Here is a 25,108-nt window from a genome sequence, read left to right as displayed (position 1 = left end):
GCAGAAGCCCTCAGACCACGGAAATTAGCCAACCCCAGTCAGGCTGCTACTCTCCCCGAGGACTGGGTGTCATCTACCACAGAGACACCTGATGCCTCCTGCCTTTCCAGTTCCCATTAGTGCCTCCCTCCTGGATGAATTCATTAACTCTGAGACAAACACTAGAATAGGTTATGCAAGTTTTACACATCAGACCCCTGGATGCACAGCAGGGTGAGATGGAAAATGAATCGGCAGTGTGCTAGGCACACATGGGTGGGAAATAATCAGCACAGCTCTTAGGATTGATGTGGAAGTCATTTAAGTAACAGCGAACATGGAAGCATTTAGGAAACATTGAAGTATGTTCATTTGTGTCTGTTCTTAATTTTCCTGTGTGCTTTTGAATTACTAAGTATTTCCTGGAGTCCCATGACCACAGTGCTCGGGAAGAGATGGCAAGCATCTTTCTTTTTCTGCCATGCCTGTACTATAAAGAATGACAGCACCTCTCTCCCATGCCTCAGGATACCCTTCCATTCAAGCAGGAACACCAACATGGTTATGCACAAATGCTTTCTCATTGTGACATCTATGCTGTGCCAAGAAGGTGGGTGAGCCTGGGAGTGTGTAGAGCATTGTTAGGTCTGAGCTGGGATACAGAGAAAACTATGGAAGGAGATTGGGGCTGCTTTGGTCCAAGTGCAGCAGCAGTGCTGATGTGAACAAAGTCAACTCCAGTGCAGGACTCAGGTTAGTTTTCTGAAAACGAAGAGACTGAAACAGATGGTTACCATGAGGACATTAATGCAAAGTTGGATCCAAGAGGGTGAAAACTGTTCGCTGTGTTTCCAGCGCCATGTTGTCTTCACCTCTTGGGTTGATTTTAGGACTTCTTCAGCTAGGATCTGGTGGTTAGAGCTAGGCGCATGCTTGGGGAACCTGATGCTAGGAACAAGTGGCAAGAACCCTCCCTCGGAACTTAGAAGGCACTGCCCATTGTGAACTTAGAAGGCTCTGCTCTCATTTTATGACAGTAATAGGCAGTCTCCACCTTCCTGCCTGGGAAGCAACTGAGAATATCTGGGACTAGGGTTGGGGAGCTTTTCAGATGTGTCAAGCTTATGAGGTCACAGACAGGTGAGGGAGCCAACCTCACCTCAGCACGTTCAGCTCCTGGAAGAGAATGGCCAAAGGGAGGCGTTTCAACCCACCTTTAGACAAGGATGGAAGATGGGTAAGGAGGATGGCATTCCTGGAAGGTTTCTCATGAAACCTGTCCAATTTCTGGCATCTGACTATGACATGGACAGAGCCTAGGAGTGTGTCATTTACCCATTTTGATCATACCTTAGTCTCCTGGGGTCAAGCTATCCTCCTGGCAAGACCCCTGTCTGTTGGATTCCCTTCTGCTACCTATAGTAGCCTGATGTGTGAGGAGTCCCTTTCCTTGGCTTTGGTTTCTTTTCCTGTCAGTGGGAAGCTCAGCAATCCTCTCAGGACTGAATGAATGCATTCGAATCTGAGGGAGACAGTTCAAGCTTTGAGAGGCTGAGGCAGGAAGATGGAGAGCTCTAAGGCATCCTAGGCTACTTAACAAGACACACTCTCAGAAAAATAAAGCTACAAAAGAGAAAGGACAGAGAGAAAGGAGGGAGGCATGGGTTACAGAAGGGAGGAAAATATGGGAATGAAGAAAGAAGAGAGGGAAGGAGAGAAGGAAGGAGGAAAAGCAAAAAGGTGGAAGGAACAAAGGGGGAAGGGGAGAGGAAGAAGGGGGGAAAGCAGGTACATGCTTGGCACAGGATGGGCCCTTGAGCATGTTCACTGGGGGGCAGAGCTGCCTGCTCTGCATTTCCTATTTCTGCACACCTAACTTCTCTATCCCTTACCGTATTGCGAGCTGTCTCCTTTTCCTAGAACAGAAGCTCCACGGGGCCTTTGTCATTTTTCAATTGTACTCCATCACTACCTAGAGTAGGATCCAGTGCAGAAGGCATACCCAGGATTTGTTGATATATTCTTAAACTCCCAGCAAGTCCTATCTAATTCCCGTCACCAGACTATGAAATGGACAGAGCCTAGAAGTGTGTCATTTACCTGTTTTGATCATACCTCAGACTCCTGGGCTCAAGCTATCCTTCAGGCAAGACCCCCGTCTGTTGATCTTACAGGCAGCCCAGTTGGGAGTGTTGTTCTAGTGTCTTCTGGAAACATTTGCAGCTTGGCCCCCAAAATGTCTCGTTTCCTCTTTAATATGCATATTGCATTATAGTTAGTTTTCCATGTCCAATTTCTACACCTTCTTTACAAAGGGGACTCCCTATGTCCTCTTTTACTCTCAAAACAAGAGGCAGAATCTGAGAAAAGATTTGTGTTCAAAGCTTTTAGGCAATAATATGGGGGTGGGGGTAGAGATGTGTGGCTTTTTTGCACATGTATGTGAGTAGGGTATGAGTATGTTCATGTGTGTGGACAGGTGCTGTGCACATACATTTGGGGGGAGGTTCAAATGATGATGTCAAGTGTCTGCCTCAATAACTCTTCACCTTACACATTGTAGAATCTCTCTCTTGAATCTGTAGCTGGCTGCTGGGTTAGTCTAAACAGTCATCTTGCTCTGGGGATTCCGTCTCTGCCTCTTGAGTGCTGGGATGACAGGTGGGCTGCCTCTCCAGCCTGGCTTTTATGGGTGTTGGGAATCTGGTCCTCAAACTTGCATGGCAAGATCCAAGAGCTTTACTAAACAATACATCTATCTCCCAAACTGAAATTTTTGTTTGTTTAAAAGAAAAAGAAAAATGGAGGAGGTGTGGGCAAATTTGGTTCTTAGGCATATATCCAAAATATGCTCAAATATACAACAAGGACATTTGCTTAACCATGTTTGTAGCAGCTTTATTTGTAATAGCCAGAATCTGGAAAAAACCCAGATGTCCCTCAACTGAGGAATGGATACAGAAATTGTGGTACATTTACACAAAGGAATACTACTCAGCAATTAAAAACAAGGAAATCATGAAATTTGCAGGCAAATGGTGGGAACTAGAAAAGATCATCCTGAGTGAGGTATCCCAGAAGCAGAAAGACACACATGGTATATACTCATTTATAAGTAGATATTAGATATATAATATAGGATAAACATACTAAAATCTGTACACCTAAAGAAGCTAAGCAAGAAGGAGGACCCTGGGTAAGATGATCAGTCCTCCATCAGAAAGGCAAATGGATAGATATCAGAAGATGGAGAAAACAGGGAACAGAACAGGAGCCTACCCCAAAGGGCCTCTGAAAGACACTATGCAGCAGGGTATCAAAACAGATACTGGGACTCATAGCCAAACTTTGGGCAGAGTGCAGGGAATCTTAAGAAAGAAGGGGGAGAAAAAAAGACCTGGAGGGGACAGGAGCTCCACAGGAGAGAAACAGAACCAAAAAATCTGGCCACAGGGGTCTTTTCTGAGACTGATTCTCTAACCAAGGACATACATGGAGATAACCTAGAACCCCTGCACAGATATAGCCCATGGCAGCTCAGTCTCCAAGTGAGTTCCCTAGTAAGGGGAACAGGGACTGTCTCTGACATGAACTCAGTGGCTGGCTCTTTGATCACCTTCCCCTGAGGTGGGAGTAGCCTTATCAGGCCACAAAGGAAGACAATGCAGCCAGTCTTGATGAGACCTGATAGGCTAGGGTTAGATGGAAAGGGAGGAGACCGCCCCTATCAGTGGTCTGAGGGACAGGCATGGGAGGAGAAAAGGGAGGGAGACTGGGATCGGAGGGGGTGAGGGAGGAGGCTACAGTTGGGATACAAAGTGAATAAACTGTAATTAATAAAAAATAAATTAATTCAAAAATAATTTACAGCATTGCACTCTTTGGCATCACCTTAGACTAAGGCAAACAAGTTTGTCTAACCTTGACTTTTGAAACTATAAAATGAAATATGCCAAAATTAGAGGCCTGTTGTAAGACTAGCAAGATAATTCATTCAGAAGGGCAAAGGTAAGCAGAATAGTCAATCAACATTTCCTAACTATATGAGTATGTGAGTATTCACGTATACACACACACACACAGTAGACTTTATCCCAATAAGATCAAAAGTAATATATGGAACACACACAATAAAACAGAAAACTCTAAGTAAAAATAAAGTTTACGACCAGTATAAATATATGTTAGAATAAAAGGCTGAGACTGAAAAACAAATTTGAATCTGAGCTCTCTGGGAGCCAAAGCCAAATGGGAAATAGAACCAGCTACATTTTAATTTTATTTTAGTTTGTTTTACATGTTTATTTTTTGGAAAGGGTTTCACTGTGTAGTCCTGGCTAGCCTGAACTCACTACATAGACCAGGCTGCCTCAAACTCACAGAGATCTGCTTGCCTCTGTCTGTCTCTGTTGTAATGGCTCATGGTGAGAAAAAATATGTTTCTCAGATGAAATAGCTTCCCATCATCTAAATATCAGTTAGGATAGAAGTTTGACTGACTAAAAAGCTGACTCCCAGGCTGGAGATGTAGCTTATCCATATATTATCTGCCTAGCATGTACAAGGTCCTGGGTTTGGACTTTGTCACCAGCATGGTGGGGCAGGGCTAAGAGTGTCTTAACCAGACACAGATCTGTGTGTGTGTGTGTGTGTGTGTGTGTGTGTGTGTGTTTTCTCAAACACCAACAGAGTGCAGAAGCAGGTAGGTTAGCAGTGGGACTCTGCTCCAGGGAGTTCTCCCTGGGTTCCTTTCAGCCTTCCGTTCAGCCATCTTTATTGCGGGGTTAGTCCTTTCCAGGTTGTAGAGAGTCTATATTCCAGGTAGAAAAACAAGAAGCTCAAAGGACAACAAGACAGAAGGCATCTCTTCTCAGGCTGCCTGCTTTTTATCAGGAAAGCAATCATTTTCCCAGGAGCCTTACAGGTTCATGGGTTCTCAGAGTCAATATAAGCTACAAGGGAGTAAGGAAAGTTTGTTGTTGTAGTTGTTTAATCAACTACAGAGAGCCCAAGTTCTCTTATGAGAGATAAGGTGAGAATCCACACATCACAAGTAGGTGCTCTGTGTCATCCTCCAGCCCCAAGCCCAGCAGGGCAGCCTGCTGGAGTCAGATGGAGAGGGGCTGTCCATCTGCATCCTTAGCTTAACTTGTGCCTCCGGCAAGAGTCCTCTCTGCTGCCAGCACCTAAGAGCATAAAAAGAATAGTGCTGATCATGAAGTTTCTGGAAGGAACTTTAGACGAGTTGGGAAAATTAAAGAAACAGTTGGCGGTGAGTCAGCTGCAGCCCGTGTGCAAGGACAGTAATTGTCCCATTAGAGGTGACGGTCATTTTGCAGTTGACCTTGCCAGTTATAATCTGGCTGTTGCTGGGCAGGAAAGGCTTTCTTTTTCCCCTACTTACTTTCATTTTCCTATTTAGTATTTCAGTCGTCGGGTGATGGAAGGCAGTGAAAATTTCAGCACCACCTAGTTAAAAAGCTATATTTCACGGTTACACTATCTAACAGAAGGGTTTATTTTACAGCTATCATGCTATAGCCATTAAATATATATTTTAAAAGAGTGAAATTAAAATGGTAGTGTCATATTTTTGAACAGTGATTTAGTCCACAGACTTGCAGAATACAAATGAACTCTAGTCAGTTGTCAGCTGATGTGAGCCGCGGTTCCTGCTGTCAGAGAAGTCGCCCCATCAGCCTGGTCTCAAGGCTTTCCCAAGAGGGTCTCGACTTAGCTGGATGAAAAGAAAATGGAGACAGGCTCCACTTGGAGCCCACTTGCACCATTTGTATTTATCTTTAATAGGGATTTGATTGTTCGGGGATCAACAGGTAGCGGTGCTTAGCATGCAAGCTGACAACTTGAGTTCAATCGGTGGAATCTGTCAAGGTAGAAGACAGACAGATAGCTTCCCAGAGTTGCTCACTCCAAGCACAGGCACTTTACATGCACACATCACGCACGCGATAGTAAGTCCACAATTAAAATTGTTTAGGGCCTCAGGAGACATCTCAGTCAGCAAAGTGTTTGCCTTGCAAGCATGAGGGCCCAATTTTGCTTCCCTGATCCCGAGTAAACAAATGGTTTTGGTGGCACCTATCTGTAGCCCAGCACTGGGGAGGTGGAGACAGGCAGATTCCTGAGGCTTGCTTCCTGTCCAGCCGTCCTTACGTGGCAGGCCCTGGAGTCCCAGTGAGAGATGGCAACTCCTGAGAAGTAACACCTGCAGCTGGCTTCTAGCCTTAACATGGACATGCATACACGTGAACAATAACTGAAAGTGCTTTAAAAATTTAATACAGAATAAATTAAAAATGTAGGTACGCTGGCTGAGAACTTTCTAGTGTTTGTTATTAAGCGAGGAAAGCAAGGTGCACAGCATGGAGAGTATGACCTGTTTCCTGTAAAGCAGTGTTAGTGCCCTCCACATGGAACACAGGAGGGCTGGGCCAATGTTATCTGGGGTGGTAGTGCAGGCAACAACGAGGGGAGGGGAAGCCAGAAGAGTTTGTAACAAATTAAAAAGCATGCAGTGTTTAGAAGTGGCATCAATCACACCAGATGGCCACACGTGATTTCTAAAGTTACAAATACATTTTAGTTCGTATATTGTCTGTATGATGCAATGTGTGCAAAGTTACCTCTATGCAGAGTTGCTTATCCATACCCAGATGTTTACAGTAGTCTTCAAGAGCTAAGGGGAAGCGGTGGGGGTGAAGATTTTGGGAGAACGTCAGCCCCTCGACTTGTTTTGTGGTACTAAGGATTAAACTCTTGCCAGGCAAAGCTCTCTACCACCGAGGTGTAGCTGCAGCTTTCTTTTTCACTTTTTATGTTGACTCACATTCTCACTGAGTTGCCCAGGCAGGCCTTAAACTTAAATCTTCCTGTCTCAACTTCCTGTGCAGCGGGTAACAGGCTCGAGCCACCGGGCCTGGCTGTTTCCCTACGTTTTTCTCTACTGAGGTTTTTAAACCAGGCATATGTACTATAAGTCTCATCGGGAACAAATTCCCTGGAGCCCCATGGGCAGTTGCTCACATTTCCTCAGGAGGGCCTGCACACATAAAGGCCAATGTGTTTGCCTGGCCATATCGGTTCCATTCTTCTTCTGAGCCCATGGCAGCCATTGAGACGTACGTGGTGGTGCTTCTTTTATTATCCTGTGGTCTTGTAGGTTACCTATAGGTTATGTTTTCACATCAGTGGTGCTGGGTTATACATCTGTGAGTTTCAAACACCAGTGCAGGAAAGGAGGAGGGTCACAGGAGCCTGGGAGGTTGGAGGGAACTTAGGAAGTTGTATGTTGATAGGACATGCTTCGTATACTAGACAGGGAGCCACTGGCAGGCACTCAGACATACCCTGGTACACAGTAACCACATATAGGCAGGTGACACGTGCGCCTATGGACAAAGATAGACAGGCAGCTTGGAAAAGGCAAAGACTCAGGCCATTGACATGAAGGCCCATTTATACAGAACCCACAGTTAAACAGCAGACAACATAACTACTTACGTTTGGGGTTCGCAGGACATCCAGTGCCACTCATTTTGTGCTGATTCTCAGTCCTCTGATGTGTGGTGTCAGTCATATTTTAGCTGATTTATACCAGATAGCCATATCAGTGTCACAATGTCTAACATAAAACTGACCCTCACGGTCCTCTGTCCTCAACAACATCATTCTGTTTCTTTCTTCTGTCCGCTCTGCCAGGTCCTATGTCTTTTCTAGCTTCTTCATCACTGGAGAGAATATCCACAATGTCCACAGTATTTATAATACAATCTCCAGCCTACCTCCTTAGCCTCGCACCAATGTCAAGCAAAAGCCACCCGAGCGTGCAGTTGTGTCTTAAGTTGGAGGAATGGAGAGACAATTACAGAGCTGGCCAATGTCATTATCCTTCAAAAGGGAAGAGATGGGTGGGGAGATGGCTTAGTTTGTAAAACATTTGCCTTGAAAGGGTAAGGACACGAGTTTGATCCCAGGGCCCACATACAAAGCTGGGAATGGTGGCACACGATTGTAATCCTAATGATGGTGAGATGGAACCAGAAACAAGAAGATCCCTGGAAGCAGGTTGACCAGCTAGTTTAGCATGCTTGGCAACCTCTAGGCTTGAGAGTAGACCCAGTCCTTAGAACATGGCCTGGAAGCTAGGCTCCAAGTACCAGGGCTCCCCAGCCAGAGGAAGACCTCAGACCACACAGTTCTGTCATCTCCCAGTACCTCCACTCATCCTCTTTGCCAGAATGCGGAAATATTTCCAGGCTCGCTAGGACCTTGAATAGGAAGAGGCCCCTGTGGCTTGGAATGTTTGCTTGGAAGAAATACTTCAAAGTAACATGGGTTTTTACCATTTCCCAAGCATGCCAGAAGTGCCCCAAATGTGTTGTAATCACTTTGCATAGGAAGCCTGTCTTTGCCACACAGATCCAGCTGTATCTGGTTCTAATCAAGCCTTGTGTTGTTTCCAGTTCCCTCACATTGGACTGATGCAGAAGACACCAGAATCCATCACAAGTGCCACCCTGAAGGAAATCCACTCTCTGTACTTGTCCCAGCAGGCAGAGAGGAAGCTGCCGCCAATATACAAAGTCCGAGAGAAGGTGAGATGAGCATGGGCCTCAGATACGTGCCCCCAGGGCTCTCTGAGGAGGTGGCATTTTGGTCAGGCAGCTAACCCATTTGCCCATCTGCCATACCCAGGTTCCCTGTGATAGACCCAAGTGCTCTGCAGCTACATCTGCCTCCTGGTCCAGACAATGAGCTGGGATTCTCCACAGGAACCTTTGGTCATTAACAGCTATGGTCTGCCTCCCTGGCCAGCTCATGAGCATGCCCCCAGGCTCAGTGCTGTGAAGGGAGAAGCAGAATGGCTCTAACATCAATACTCACTGTGGACCTTGACTTTGGGCTCTAGGCTTCTGGGAACCCAGCTTCAGGGCTTGTAGAATCTGGTCAGGTTTCCAGGGTTTGGTTTTTGCCATTTTTATTAATCAGACAAAAAGCTGGCCCCTATGTTGTCAAAAGTCCTTGGCAGCATTTGGTTCTGTGCATCTATTCACTTTTGCATCCTTGCCTCCTATGACGGACGTTTTGAAAGAGAGTTTTTCTGATTTTTTGAGATTTGGTAGCAGGGACCAGTTGGGAAGCCCTACCTACTCCTGCACCTACATCCCTCATCCTGTGCTGTTCCGTCCACGCTGGTGATAGACTTCATTAGCCTAGCTGAGAGGTACCTTTCCATCCCCTATCCCTCTGCCCCAGTTCTGAGGGCATCCTGTGGTTCTGACATGTGCTTTTCATCTCTCTCCTCATTCTTCTCCAGCAAGCAAAAAACAACAACTTCCCTTTCTCCATGCATGACAATCGCCACACTTTTGAGAACTGTGGATGCTATCTTGACTCTGTGAGTATTTCTTTGCAAACTAGTAGGGCTTTAGGTGCAGCTCAGTGGTAGAGCACCTGCCTGGTGTAGGAGGCCCAGGGTCCCATTGCTAGCACAGCAAGCAGGCCAGTGGTAGAGTTGGGAGCAGCAATGGGTCTCTTGATTTCTAAGGTTCACAGATAATGGAAAGGCATGTGCTCCTCAAGACTGGAGCAGTGTCCAAACAACCCTGGGGTCTTCCACAAGACTCATGAAAGGTCACAAAACAAAAGCCACCTCTTGAAGTTCTCAGAGTCGGGTGGAGTTTTTCAAGCCTGCACCAGCCTTCTGCCTCCGTTCGTGCACAGGCCATAGTTACAGTGTCCCTCCCCCACATCATCTCTTGTGAGACTCCTGGAGTCATCTCTAGGGTTGTGGAGTTCCCTGCCACTGGAGAGCTTAAGTTCAGACAGCACATGCGAGCAGTTTAACACAGAATTGGCTGTAGAGATATACAGGACAAGCTGCAAGTATGATTTCCAAATTTCTAGTAGCAACAGGAAAATCTAAGACACAGGTAATATTACTAAGACAAACTTTCTCCTTAAAAAGTTTCAACTTTACGATGCTATAAGAATGACATTCAGTAAGACTTCAAACTTATAATTTTGCCCTTTTCTTGGGCTATTGCCAGACATAAAGAATCATGTATCTTCATTTCTTGCAAGGCTCTGTCACTGGGGTTGGATCACAGCTCCCACAAAGACACCATTAGACAAAGTTAGTGCTCTCCACTGGAATGTGTTGCCAAGCCAGGGCAAGTGGACTAGGTACATCTTTTTTTCTTTAAAAATTTTTACATGCATTTTTTTATTGCCTAAGAATTTCATACACATGTATAGTGTGTTTTGATCAAACCTGCCCCCCATTCCCTTCCCTTCCTTCCAATCCCTGCGGCCACTTTTTTCCCCCCTCAACTTCAAGTGTTCTGTTTTAAACCCACAAAGGCCACTCCAGAAGCACTTTTCAACTTAGAATATTTTCAGCTTCCATTAGGTTTATTGGATCACAAGCCCAAGGGCATTTGAACATTTTATTTAACCCAATATTTCCTCCAAATTATCAATTCAACATGTAATAGAGCAATTAACATAAAAGTATGTTCTACCAATTCTTAAGCTTTTAAAACAATTTGATTTTTTTATATATTTACTGTGTGTGTGTGTGTGTGTGCATGTGTGGGGCATGGGTGGAAGTCAGAAGGCAACACTCAGGAGTTGGTCTCTTCTTCCATCATGCAGGCTCTGGGGACGGAATTTAGGCCTTCAGGCTCAATGACAAGAACCCTTACCCGCTGAAGACTCTCACTGGTCCCTTAAAAATTATTAATCAGTTATTTCACATTTTCCTTTTCAAACTAAGTCTTTAGAAAAATAGGATGTGCACATCTCTAATCTCAACTTAAACTGCTACCAAGCATTTAAGTGCTTGGTAACTAGTGTCACAAGCTAGCTCGCCTTAGAAGAAGAATGTGTCAGGTGAGCTCCAAGAACACTTATCAACAAACTCGAAACTCAACATGACAAAGGCGCTGTTAGCAACATCCTTTGTTTATTAACACTTTACTACCTACCAGTGTTTCATATTATCTCGTTTAAACCTCAAAGCACTCCTTTGGGCTAATTACTTTTATCCTTGATTTAGAAACGAGCAAACTGAGAACCACTGAGATGAAACATCATGCCCAGAGAGACCGTTCCCTCCACACAACCGTGTTCCAAGTAAACCTGAGCAGCTTGCCCTAAAAACCTGGAACTGGAGTTAGAGAAGGTTGTGAGCCACTATGTGGGTGCTGGGAACCAAACTTGGGTCTTCTGCACGAGCAACAAATACTCTTAACTGCTGAGCCATCTCTCTAGCCCCACTTAACACGTTTTCTAAATTGCCACAGTAAGATATGTCCATCCCAAAAGCCAAACAAGGGATGATGAGATGACTCAGTGCTCGTTGCTGAGCCCAAAGATCTAAATTTGATCTGTGAAAACGCAAGGTAAAAAAAGAGAACAAGCTCCCACAGGTTGTCCTCTGATTTACACACACACACGCTCAGGGGCTCACATACACAAGTAAATAAGCAAATACTTAAAAAAAAAAAGTCGACACAGATTTTTATAAATTTACAAATAAAATTTGCATCCTTATTTCCCTCTTCACCACTCTACCCTGGTGATTAACTGCTGACCGGGGTCTAGCGGGCGGACCTACCGACTGTGTATCTTGTTAGTGAAGCAAGCAGGCTTCTGCACATGCATCTTAGCAGGTGATTAGAGCCTCCAGGAAGGTTCCAGAGGTTTCTCAGCTTCCTCTGCATTCTAAAATAGCTTGCATAACATTAACATTTGTGTTTTTAGTTTATGATGGTTTTATAAAACTTGCCTACGGGATGCAGAACAGTGCTGCTAGCTCAGTGGGCTTGTTTGCCTGCTGCACAGGAACCCTGGCTAAGTAATTTTGTTCATGAAACTATTTAGGTTTGATACATTTTTAGAACAAGCTTTTTTGTCAAGTTTACCTTGACTATCAGTCTATTTCTCCAAACTTCCTGCTTCTTATTGCATGGCATTTAATGACGTGTTTGCCTAAAATTTATCTCATCCATCTAAAATTTAATGGTATAATATCAATCAAAGTACCCTTGCTTTTCTATTCTTTGAAATTTCTTCAGTTGACCGTTGAATTCAAATACTTGTTATTTTTGTTAGTAAAATTATTAAAACTGAATATTCTTGAGGTGTTTTGGCTATATCAGGAAGATATTATTATTTAGGCCTAACTAACAATTCTAATATTGTTCCATTATCTGAACAGAGCTAAGGCTCTTTCTTGGGGAAATCTGCAGGAAATAATTTTTTTTATTCAGAGGGTAGTACTTTGTTAATACGCTTCTCAAACATTTACACTTGAAGGTAAGTATTAGGAAAATATCAGAAATCAGAAAGAGCAAATAAATGAACAAGTAACATTTTAGGCAAACACATCATTAAAATTTGTATTAATCAGACCTAATTAAGGTCTGATTAGTATTTGCCTCCAAATAGTCTTTATTTAATTTTTTATTTCCCTTTTAACTGGGAGCTATTCAGAAGATTCCTAGAATTTCTGATGTGGGTAGAATTTGTTAGGTTATATATTTGTTGCTGATATCTGCTTTTGGTGTTACATTAATTTTATGAAGGACACTGTGATTTTGATTTTTGAGTGACAGAGATTATTTTTGCATGTGATTAATTTTAAAGGGTTTCAGTAGTGATTAAAAATATTATATTCCTGTCTTTAATTGCAAAATTATTGACTGAGGACTGCTAATTATATTGCAAAATATTTCTTTTTGTCTTGGTCTGTCAATTTCTGCTTCTGAGTTTTACTCTTAGATTTCAACACTTTGGGGGATTTGCCTTAAATTGTTTGGTATCATGTCTTGTTGCAGAAAAACTCATGACTGCTTTATTTTTGATCTCGATGGCTTTTGCATTTACCGCTGTGTGCATCCCTCAGTCTCTGTGTTGCTTTTTGCCATGGGCCTTTCCTTACATGTGTTGCACTACAAAGTGTAGTTTCTTCATCCTCATGAATTAAAAAAAATTTTTTTTTTTTTTTTACTAATTCTCTGAACATTTGAGAAACACGTACAATGTATTTTGATCATATTCACCTCATATTTTCCCCTAACTTCTCCCAGATCCACTCTCCCAGCCCCCTACCCCACCAAGGCCTGTGTACACATACGTGTGGAAGCGTCTACTGGAGTTTTTCACTGACCATAGGCCACACCCATAAGGAAAACAGACCCTCCCTGCCCAGAAGGTGTCCAGTCTTTATAACTCCTCAGCTAGGGGTGGGGGCTAAGGAGCTCTCCCTACTTTACGCTAGACCATTGGCTGGCTTGGTCTTGTCCAGGTCTTGTCCAGGCAACCACAGCAGCTGTGAGTCCTAAATGCAATGTCCTGTCAATTTCCAAATACAGTGTTTCACTCTGGTCCTCCTTAACCTCTGGCTCTTACAATCTTTCTGCTTTCTCTTCCCCAACTGCCTTGATTTAAGAGGCAATAATATAGATACCTAATTTGTGTCTTCACGAACTTTAGTCATTTTGCTTTGGGTTTGTCTTCCATTGTAAACAGCGCAGCCCAATTAAAAAGCAAAACAACAGCGGAGAGTCACTGCTTCTTCATATAAGTCTTTTAGCCATCCACATTATTACAACAGTTTTAGTTCTACACCTGCCACCCACTTTCTGCCTCTTATCCATGTGTTTATGCTGTCTCTTTTTGTTCCCTGTTTCCACATTACTCTACTGGTTAAACGCACTTGCTTATTTGATGCCTATTGTTTTTTTTTTTTTTCCTTCTAATCATTAACTTTAAATACAAATGTTTAAAAGTGTGTGCTAATAAGGCACTTTGCTCTGGATACAAAAACAAACACCTGCAGACTTCCTCCAGAACAAAGCGGCCCCTTCCTTAGTGACTTTTCTGTTTCTTTCCTTCTTTCCTGGGGCTGATAGCTGGTGGCCTGTCTGGCTTCTCCCAGTCTCTGGATGAACCCTGAAGGGGCTTCCATCTGCGGCTCAGACACTGGTCCTGATTTCTCCAGTATGGTTAAAATCTTGGAACTTTCCTCCGGTTTCTCCTCTCCCCTCTAGCTCCTTTTCTCCTCCCTTTTCCTTTCCACATTCATACTCTTCCTGCCCCGAGCCCCTTATTCCTTCCTCTTAAGTTGCCAATATATTTCATGGCCACATGTTCATTATTTTGACTTACATTATTGGCCCCTTTCCTTGCAGCTTTTTCCTATCTTGTTTTTATTCTTTTAGTATTTCTGGAATATCCTCAAATTACTTCTCAGAAAGATGTAATGTGCCCAGCATCTTCTCTTTGTCCCTCCAGAGCCTCCCTCCCCTATCGTCCCTGCCCTAGACTCACACGCTGGTCTGTACAGAATGCGCATCAGGAGCCATTGTACTGCCACTGGACTTTTCCTCACACCCTCCATTATATAAATGTAGTCATTGCTGGGTATCTGTGAGATATACTGTTGACACCAAAATCAGCAGATTCCTGTTTCTTATAGATGATGGCACAACATTTGCATATATCCCATGCATATCCTTTAGACTACTTGCTATAGAATGGAAATGTGGTGTGAATAGTTGTTTAGGGAATAATGATAAAGAAAATCTATACATGTTCAGTTCAGATATGACTTAAGTATTTTCGGTGCACACACACACACACACACACACACACACACACACACAATTTCCATCCCCAGTTAGTTGGATTTGAAATTAGGTGAAGTAGGGAGGCAGATACCAGCTGTGGTACTTTGTAGACTGTTTCACTCCAATTCAAGCATCCTAACAGGCCCTGTTGCCACCTTGTTGATGGGCTCTTGTGTGCAGGCAACCTCATTTTATTGGCACAGAGCCTGTGTGACCTGTGTCTGTGTCTTTTCAGTCCTTTGTCCCAACATCTATTTTCTTTCTTTGTTTTCACCCCATTGTGATGAATCAAATGTTCAATTCTGAATACATGATGACTCTCAGGTTCACATGTGAGGTACCAACTGTTAGGAGAAAAGCTTGTTCAAGCAAGCCCGTGGGCAGAGACCAGAGGTCCTGCTTCCTTTGGGAGATGCCGTAGGGCTGGAAAAAAATTCGACCTGCTGGTTCTTCAGAGGCAGTGGGAGTGGTGCTTCCCTGGGAATTGAGGGTGTCTGGCTGGGCACTGTCAGGATGTCATTGACTTTCGATATTCAGCACGTTGTCTTTTATAATGGTCATCTTATGTACACATTTAAATATATGCATGTCATTAGCTGGTTTTGTTGACCTGGAACTGTGTGACCCTGTGCAGCTCTGCCCTAATCCTGTTCCTCCTCCCCAGGGCTTTGGTCGCAAGAAGATTCCCCACGACAAAAGGCAGCAAGTTTCTAGAAATTTCAATCTCTGGGCCTGTGATGTCATCCCATCCCATCTTGATGGCCTTTCAAATAACCGAACATCATATGTACCTAAGAAAGCTGTGGTGATCTCATCTTTTCGACGCTTCCCAAAATGTTACCATGAAAAATGGAACAACTTCAATTTTTTCCCTAACCAAAACTATGAAGAGTTTTCGGAAAACCACCCAAATGAAGAGTTTGCTATTGACACAAGGGATGCCTCTCCACAAGAGCCCTAATCCTTCCAGAAGATTCTTGGTGAGGTTTGTGACATCATCTCACCAGGTCTTCATAAAGTACATGCCTCAGATCTAACACCACCCCAAAATTGTTGGAAGACTTTTGTGATTTTTCATAAGGTTGAAAATATTAAGAACTTTGAGCAGATAAAATGACAAGAGCTGCCAGGTTCTTGTTGCCTTTTGAAAGTCAACAAGTTGGCTTTTATAATGGCTTTCTTATGTACGCATTTAAATATATGCATGTCGTTAGCTGGTGTCCTGAAGCTACATGCATATGTAAATAAACTGCTAAGATTGTCATGTTTACCTTGGGGGGAGTTAAAAAAGTTTGTACTTGATTGAATTTTTGTTTTGAAATTCCAAATAATGTAGAGGTGCCAAAAAGTTCCCTTGATTCTGTTTCATCTCCAACCCTATGGTGTCTAGGAGAAGAATAGCTCCCTGCTGTAGGATAATTTCATTTAAATTCCATGTGTGCATGTGTATTTGTGTGTATGAGTGTGTATGTGTGTGTGGTGATTTAAGGTTACAATAACAAGTTTCCATATGCCATTTTCAAAGGCCTTTAGTGTTAGTTATCTCTCCCCAAACTTTGTCCTGTATCCTGTCTTTCCATCCCCCACCCCTCCTAATGCTTCATGCTCCAGTATCCCCCTTCCACCTCCTTCATAGCACCTGTAATCTACCCCATCTCCCTTGAAATTCCCCATGTCTCCATAGCATCCACATATGAAAGATAAAATGCCATGTTTGTCTTTCTGGGTCTGGGCTTTGGTGGTTTTTAATATTTTTTAAAGTTGCACTTTTAAATTAGCTACGGCTAGGAAGAAGTTAATGATTTCCATGTGCAAATCTTGTGTTTGTTCCCCACAGCCGGACTTCTAATAAAATTAAAAAAAAAAATCAGATTGAGTTCTAGTAATCTTTCATTTGTTTCTCCCTGCATTTTCTATGTAAACAGTGCGCTCTTTTGGGGAAGTAGTAACTTATGTCATTTCCAATACTCAGCTTGTGTAGGTCTAAGTATATTTTTAACATTGACAATACCCTAACTTTATTTCTAAGTTTAAATTTCATATTTAACTATGTGAGCGTAATCTCTGATAGTTTCGTTTAGCTTTTTTTTTCTCTAAAGTACTTTTTTGAGTACATGCTTGTTGAATTTTTTTTCCAAGAAAATAAGAATAAACAGTGACAGTAACAACAACGTTTCCTGAGGTTCTGACTGTCATCCTTGTTTTTTTCTCCCAGGCCTGACTTTGTTTGTTTCCTTCCCTGGGTCTGTGTATCGATTTTCTCACACATCCTTTATCTCTAACAATACCATCGTAGACACCATCCACTTTTGTTTCTTGTCATTCTCCTATAAAATACACGTACAATTTGAAGTCATTTCTTAATAGATTTTGCAATTTGCTCTTTGTGTGCGCATGTGTGTATGCGTGGGCAGCATGTGAATTCGTGCGGCCACAGAAGTTAATGCCAGAAGCCTTCTCTGATCTCGCTCCACTTTGTTTACCACGACAGTTTCTCTCTCTCTGGCTTTGATGTATGGGTGCAGTGTTTAATGCTGCCTGATACTAACTTTAATGACTAATGTTTTCTTACTTCCCTCCCCTCATTGTGTTTTCTCAAGTACAGCACACATATTTTGACTCTTGTTTTATGTTTATAGCTTTTCAGGATCATTGTGAGCTGTGTGCATGTTCTCACACTGACTGTCTGAGTGCAGGTGGGCAGTCAGGACAGGACAAATGGTTCTGGTATGGCTGCTAGGAACCACACGGAGAAAGAGCTCTTCATTTATCTACCGATACCTTCCTGGGATACTGCTCTGACCCCCAATCCAAGTAGCTACTTCTCATTTCATGCACCTCAACAATGATTTTGACCCATTTCAGTGCTTAGCAGAGAGAATGATGGGGACCAGGCATGGCAGAGGACCTCCATAAGTAACCCACCACATGTTCTTGGTCCAACATCTCCTCAAATTTACTACATCCATGCCAGCACCAGAGGAGCCCTAGCTCACACATTTGCAGCACATCTGACCTGGGCTCTGTCTACATCTTTGCCTTAGAAAACCAGTCACTCTTGTCATGAAAGTAATGTTAGCTATGTCATCATCAGATTGGAGAGACATTCTCCTTGAAGTCAACAGGCTAAGAGTAGAAGGAACTTTCTTATGTATGGGTCAAGTATAATTGAATGCTGCACTGGCGTTGGCTACCTCTGGCTACCTACACATTGCCTCCCATGCTGTAGAAAATGCAGGCTAAGGCCCTTTCATGGTCACAAAACAGCACCTTATAAATGGGCTCAAAGAAACGAAAGGACTAGCAGACCCCATCTTATGTATCATGAGTGAGTAATGTGGCAGTTTCTTTGCTGAGAGTATCTTGCAGGCAGACCCCTGATTCCCAGTTTCAAGAGGGCTGTCTGGCTTTGCTGCTGCTTATTGAATTGAACATGGCAGGGACACCAGAGCTTCCTTTGATGTCCTGCTTCTTGGGCCACTCATCTGACTCAGACATAGTCACTGGATGCTTGAAAATCTTGGGCACTATACTCAACTCCCCACTCTAAGTCTAACACCCACACTCATACATGTGCACACACATACATGCACATCAGAACCAAATCTGCAATTCTGTGGTGTTTAGTGAGTGGGGGGAGGGGTGTATTTGACATCTATGGAAACTCTCCTGAAAGCTAGTCTTTCCTCACTGAATTGTCTCCTGTGTAAAACAGCATCATCTACTTACTCACAATCCTGCAGTGAACCAAGACCAAGAGGATCCTGGACTTTAACGGAGGGTGGGACTTAGGGCTCCAAACACAATGCACTTTATGAAAATAAAAATCTTCCAGAAATTGGCACCGCACTAGTGAGTTGCTGTAGCTGGCTTTTGGCTTTAGTAGGCCATTTTGAATGGAGAAATAAACAAGCAGTCTGCTACAGAAACGCCGGCTCACTAATCAATTACACGCAGGTGTTTACAGATTTCTTCCATCTTAATGAATCAGCCTTGGACCTGTGCCACGCTAGAAATCACTTAGGCACTTAAAAAGCAACCGATGGCTCAGGAATCCCATTCTGGAGCAATGCTGGTTCTTGTTCTAGAGCAATCCCAGGAAGCTCTCATCATTTCTGGTGCACGTAGCAGGCATATGTGTGACTAACGAGTCTCATATGTGCAACAATAGGGTCTGGAGATCCTTGGACAGCACAGACAAGGGGACAGAGTGGTGGTTTTCTACATGGAATGCACTCTTAAATGCTTTCTGCTTTTGAACAAAGGCACACAATCATTTTTTTTTTTGGTTCACTTTGACATTTATGATTATGTTGTAAAGATCATTTTTGTGATTTCCTTTGTCGCATGCATGTTTCTGTGGGTGTGGTGTTTATACATGTTCAGATGGGCATGCGTACATGCCATGTGGGTGCATTGCACACACTTGAACTTGCATGTGTCTCTGGGGTGTGTGTGCACATGCTCAGATAGGTCTCTGCACATGTGTGAGCATGTGTGTGGAGGCCACAACCCAGAAGGCCAGAGGTTCCCTTGAGGTGTTTTTCTTTTGTGGATCGATGCCTTGTGGCTGATTGGCCACTGAGCTCTAGGGACCTGTTGGTTGTCTTTGTCTGACTCCACAGTGTTGCTGTTACAGAAGAACTCTGCCATGCCCAGCTTTTTTTTTTTTTTTTTAATGTAGCTTTCGAGGATTTAAGCTTAGGTCGTCACGTTTGTGCTCAAGGACATCCCTGCCCCTGCTTAGTGATTTCTTATTCAGAGCATCTTGGGGCTTCCTTTGGCCAAAGGCCTTTTGCCGTGTGGTCGTGCTTCGTGTTTCCTACTAAGGCTCATATGATAGTGTTCTAGGGACAATCTTCCCATGTGGATTAACCCCAGTCACAAGTATAAGACATGCGATCACTGCCTCAAGGGTCAGGAGGAGTAGACATTCCCCCAGTTCAACTCCTCCCTCCACCCCCTCCTACATAATGGGCTCATATTGAGGACTTCTAGGGAGAGAGAGGGGTGTCGGGGAGGAATGGTAAGCTAAAAATAGGCTTCCCATATGTTCTGCTGAGTTCAGGGAAGGATCTGTGCTGTTATGGTAACACCCTACGAACATCATATAACAAGCGAGAATAATCAATTTATTCCTTTGGTCTCTCAGAGGCTGCCCATCATCTCTGGTTGGAACCTGACAGTGGGAGCTGAGGGTTTGGGAAGACCCCTTCCGGCTCTGCTGTGAGCTCTGAGGCTTGGAGGTCCTTCCCGGCTCCGCCTTTCTCTGTTTGAAACAGACCCACACTTGACAAACACACAGGGTAGTCGCTGTGTTCATCCTGGTGCTGGTTGAGGATAGAAAGTGCCGGGTAAGTGTGAAATGCGGAGTAGTGCCTTCACAAGAACCCATCAAAACAAACGAAAACATCTTGTTTAACACCCTGTATTTCAGCAAACATGCTCTCAACATACCAAAATAATCCCCCCAAAATATTAAACAACAAATCAGGCCCTTCCAGAGCCTGACTCACCAAATAAACGGAACTAACTCACAGGCTTCATCACGCCTGTCTGAAAGTGCTGAATCAACTGTGGAGTGTCATTCCTGCCTGGGAACAGGAATCACCTTATCATTCTGTCTCCTAATCAAAGTCAAACAGACCTGCAAGCTCCCAAGTCAGGTAGCACAGGTTCAAAAGTGTGGATCCTGTCATTGTCCCTTCTCCTCCTCAAGCTCAAATAGGTGCCAGTGAAAGAAAGGGTCATGACCTCTGCTCTTTCAAGGCACGGATCTTGCAGCACCAGCATCATCCAGGACGGACAATCCTACTTTCAAATGGGAAGACAACCCCACTCACCACTCACATTGAGCCCATCTGCTTGCAGGCTCATCCATGATGCCCATGACAGAAACAGCCTTCTCTGGGGGGATAACACGGTTATCCCGTGGCTGGGAAAGAAACCGCCGTTATGTGGTGTGACATAACGTTCTGATGGCTAGAACCTTTCTCTGAGATCCTATGACTGGCAGCAGCTGGGAGTGGAGTACCCAGCCCTCCTCCAGCAAATATTGATGAGGTTCCAGAAGAGCCGCAGGGAGTTCCCCATGTACCCTCACAGGAGACACATTCCTGGTCTTCTAAGGACTAGCTGGCCATGGTGGTGCAGGCCTGTGATGATAGTGCTTGGAGGTTAGAAATTAATGTCATCCTCGGGTTCATAATGTTATACCCAGTTCGCGAGCCCCCAAAAGATCTCCAGGAATTGACTCCATTGCAAAACACATGAGGGTCTCTTTATTGTAAATTACAAGCTGCAGCTCGGGCCTACACAGCACCCACCGCCGAAGCGGCGGGAGCTGAGCGCCCCGCGCCCAGGTTAGTGGGGTGATTTATAGATTCTGGTCCATCCCAGCATGCCCAAGGCAGGGGCAATTCCTGCCTGGCAAGCATCTATTGGTCAAGGTGCTACATTTTGAATCGATTGGCTATAGGAAGGTTCCCAGACTATTAATGACCAGGTGTCCCTCCCCCTAGGGTACGGTTTCCTAGCAACTGTATCTCTAGTGGGTGGGGAAAGAATGCAGCGAGGTAGCTCTCCCCTCAGGGAACTTACTACTATACCGCGCCTACTCTGTGTCTTAACAAGCACTGCTACCTTATTTTTTTTTGGTCTCTCAATAGCAAGTCTGAGGGCAGCCTGGGCTACAGGAGACCCACTCTGTCATCAAACAAGCCCTAGAACAAGATAATTTACAGCTATCTAAAGTTTCCCTAAAAAAGGGAAACCAGTTTTCTCCAATGTGGGCCCCATGCCCCAGACCAACACAAAAGGGCTTTATGTTTGTATATGCGTCTGTGTTGTTTTGTTTTGGCTTTTTTTTTTTTTTTTTGTCTTACCAATTTATTTTTTAAATGTCTGTTTTGATTTCCTTTTTTTTTTTTTTTAATGTTTTCCCTGTTTTGCTTTGAGAGAGAGCATGAAGTTAGGTAGGTAGGTGGGATGGGGTGGACCTAGAGGAGTTGAGGGAGGGGAAATGTGATCAAAATAGATTGTATGAAAAATATTTAAATAACAATAAGTTTTAAGTAGTCAGCAACTGATTAAACACATGAGCATTTATACATGTGGCACGGCTACATGGTGGCTCTCAAAGGGAACGGGCCTTTGGGAGGAGGCCTAGTGCATGGTGGGCTTGCAAGTGAAAAAGAGCAATGCTCGCACTCAGCGGCCAACAGCATCTGCTTTTCCGGGGCCTGTTTTAACTGGTCAAAGATCACCAGCTCTTGGTTGATATGCTCCAGCAAGCCAAATTCTTCCTTAAAAGACTGAGAATTTGGATTGGGTAGATACCTCAATGGTTAAGAGCCCTGGCGGCTCTCCTAGAGGACCTAGGTTCAATTCCCAGCACTCGCACGGCAGCTCACAACTGTCACTCCAGTTCCAGAGGACCCAACAGCTTCACACAGACATACAGGCAGGTGAACCACCAGCACGCAGGAAGTAAAAATAGATTAAAAACAAGACTATGAAGTTTCTAGATATTTGATGCTGTGAACTATCTTGTTCAGGGGTGTTTCAGAACAGAGTGGGTCTCATGTAGCCCAGGCTGCCCTCAGACTTGTTGTGTACCCGAGGATGACACTGAATTTTTAATCTCCAAGGGCTTTCATCACGGGCCTGCACCAGCTGGGACCAGGAATGTGTCTCCTGTGTGGGTACCCAGGGAACTCTCTGCGGCTCTTTTGGAACCTCATCAATATTTGCTGGAGGAGGGCTGGGTACTCCACTCCCAGCTGCTGCCAGTCATAGGATCTCAGAGAAAGGTTCTAGCCATCAGAAGACTGTCACACCACATAACGGCGGTTTCTTTCCCAGCCACGGGATAACCGTGTTATCCCCCAGAGAAGGCTGTTTCTGTCATGGGCGTCATGGATGAGCCTGCAAGCAGGTGGGCTCAATATGAGTGGTGAGTGGGGTTGCTCCTATCTGCAAATAGCTTCTTGGTTAGGGGTAGGATTGGTGACACCGTTTTGAGCCCTTACTTGAGTTTAGCACTGCTCTGGCCTCTGCACTATAAGGGTGAGCAGTCACAGCCCTCGTCCTTCCTTGCTTTTTATGCAGGCCAGATGACCTGTCAAGGAGATGTATCTGCCCCTAGAAAGAGCCAAGGTTTGAAGCGTAAGGATGCCATGTCAGTGTGGATCAGGCGAGGATGCTTTGAAAGGTCATAATTATAATCTTATTAAGCTGTGATCAGGGAGAGAAGATAAATGTCATAGCAATGCATTTAATATTGGATACATATTATATTACAGAATGATTATGAATTTGTGTTTCTTACGTATGCTTAAATTTGGATATGTATGAGGGAGAAAGCTGAGTTTAATTTTTTAAGCTGCTGGATAAGGAATTGATTTTAATTCTTTCTCTGCTAATTAAAGGAAAATTAGAAAAACAAGCTACTTACTAAGGCACTAAATACATTTTGATTACTTATGGATATAAGCAGTTGTGTTGGCTTCATTTATTTATTTACTGAAAGCCTAATGATAGGTAAAATGAAGAATTAATAGTGTAATAGAGAGGGATAATAGAATTATTCAGCAGACAGAATGAGGTCTACTGGCTTGCCACCTTACAGTCAGGAACGCAAAGCATTTGGTCTTGGGTGACTCTAGGCAGCTCATGGCCCCTGTTTGAATGAAGCAAACTGGAGGGCCAGTAAGGGCAGCAGGTGGGGGGCTCAGGTGAGCTCAGTTCAATGCACCTTAAGGAAGCTGAGGGAGTGTCTGGCATACAGCTGAGAGTGGTGGCTTTGGTGGTTAACCTTCCCTGTCTACTTGACGGTTTAGAATGAGCAGGGACACATCTTTGCTTCTATCACAGAAGGTGTTTTCAGATCTGAATGTAGGTGGCACCATCTCCTGGGCTGCGGGGCTCCAGACCAAAACGAAGAGAGAAAGCTGAACATCAGCATCCACCTCTCTGCTTCTTCCTGAGGATGCTGCAGGACCAGCTGTTCTCAGGCAAACCACGACAGCATGAGGGGGGGCTGGGGCGAGATGAGAAAGATGCTAAGAGACAGGAGGGAGGTAGGAGAGACCTGTGGAGATGATGTTTTGCTGAAAGGAGGTGGAAGGTGCCTCAGGGGGAACCTGGACAAGGCTGGAGGAGGCCCACCAGCAGTGGGTCTGGATTGGTAGAGGGTTTGAGGTCCTCTGGGATCTTAGCCAGGCTTGGCAGATCAATAAAGGGGCAGGGGAAAATGACAAAAACTCCCCAGAAGGTAAATGGCAATGGAGATGTGAGCAACACACGGCTGGAGGCAAGGTTAATTTTCTCAAGATTTATTTTTACTTATACATACGGGTATGTCTGTATGTGGGAGCCCAAGGAGGCCTGGAGAGAGGACCTCGGGCCCTTTGGAGATGGAGTTATAAGCAGTTGTGAGTTGCCTGGTGTGGGTGCTAGGAAACGAACTTAAGTCCTCTGGAAAAGCAGTGAGTGTTCTTAACCATTGAGCCATCTCTCCAGTTCCAAGTGTGCATGGGGGGACAGAGGGGCTAAGACCTATGAAGCTGATTGTTCTTCAGATTTCCTGGGGAGCCCAGTTAGCATCCATTAGTGCCTGGTTCCCACTAGACCAGCCTGGGTAAGGCATCTGGAGGTGGGGATGCCTCAGCTTTTATAGAAAGCTCTTCACTTGACCCAAGGGCCAGCTAGGACTGGTGGGAAAACAAGATAAAAAAAATGAAATCAAGATCTCAAACAAAGAAACAAACAAACACCACAAACCAAAACCCAAACCAACCCCTCCCTCCATCTAATGCTTTTGGCAGCATTAGAAATTAGGGACCTGTAGGCTGCCTAAACAGCAACTGAGTAGGTAGCTGTGGTGACCTGTGGGTAGATACCACACTGTACAGCCTCAGAGAGGAAGGTGCTGTGGTGACTCGCATGTGAGGACCTGTGCTAAGTGAAATAAGTTAGACACAGAAACTTTAGGTGCTTCCACATATTTAAAAGAGTCAAATTCGTTAAGCCAAAAGCTAGAATCATGGTTACCATGGGCTATGGAGGGAGGGAATACAGAGTTAGTCATCCACAGGCCAGAAATTTGGGTTAAGTGAGATGAGCTCCGGAGACACTCTGTGCAGGCAACACAGTGCCTGTAGCCAATGCTGCTATACTTCATACACTTAAAAGTTAAGAGGGAAGATCTCATCCTAAGTGTTCTTAACACATGAGAAATGTACCGGAGCTTTTGTAGATGCTAGAAGTAGGTGAGAGGGATATGCCTGGAGGGAAAGAAGAGGGGCAGTTATGATGGGTCACAGTATGAGCAGCACTTACAGATCTGGAATGCAGAATCTAGAAGTTTTATGTGTGAACTGGTTTGGAAATTCTGTGTAGACACCAAAATTGAATATTGCTTGGTCATTTAGAGACTCTGTACAGTATAGTCAAGCAATCATCAGAAGAGC

General features: G+C 44.2%; 1 protein-coding gene across 1 annotated transcript; it reads left to right on the top strand.

Annotated features, from left to right (window-relative positions):
* Window positions 1–1,165: 1,165 nt before the first annotated feature.
* Window positions 1,166–15,611, top strand: Tex36 (testis expressed 36). Its single transcript, XM_021657532.2, has 4 exons — window positions 1,166–1,216; window positions 8,463–8,594; window positions 9,317–9,397; window positions 15,301–15,611. Exons 1-4 carry the CDS (start codon window positions 1,166–1,168, stop codon window positions 15,595–15,597), a joined length of 561 nt encoding a protein of 186 aa, XP_021513207.1. The 3' UTR covers window positions 15,598–15,611.
* The last annotated feature ends 9,497 nt before the right edge of the window (window positions 15,612–25,108 follow it).

This window comes from Meriones unguiculatus, chromosome 1 (genome assembly GCF_030254825.1).
Source record: "Meriones unguiculatus strain TT.TT164.6M chromosome 1, Bangor_MerUng_6.1, whole genome shotgun sequence".
Lineage (NCBI taxonomy): Eukaryota > Metazoa > Chordata > Mammalia > Rodentia > Muridae > Meriones > Meriones unguiculatus.
This window is presented reverse-complemented; position numbering and strand designations above follow the sequence as displayed.

Bases quoted from the DNA above. Each gene is read 5' to 3' on its own strand.
- Tex36 (XM_021657532.2), top strand. From the start codon at position 1,166: ATGGCCAAAGGGAGGCGTTTCAACCCACCTTTAGACAAGGATGGAAGA. The intron at 1,217-8,462 runs GTAAGGAGGATG...TGTTGTTTCCAG, and splicing joins TAGACAAGGATGGAAGATGG to TTCCCTCACATTGGACTGAT. The intron at 8,595-9,316 runs GTGAGATGAGCA...ATTCTTCTCCAG, and splicing joins TATACAAAGTCCGAGAGAAG to CAAGCAAAAAACAACAACTT.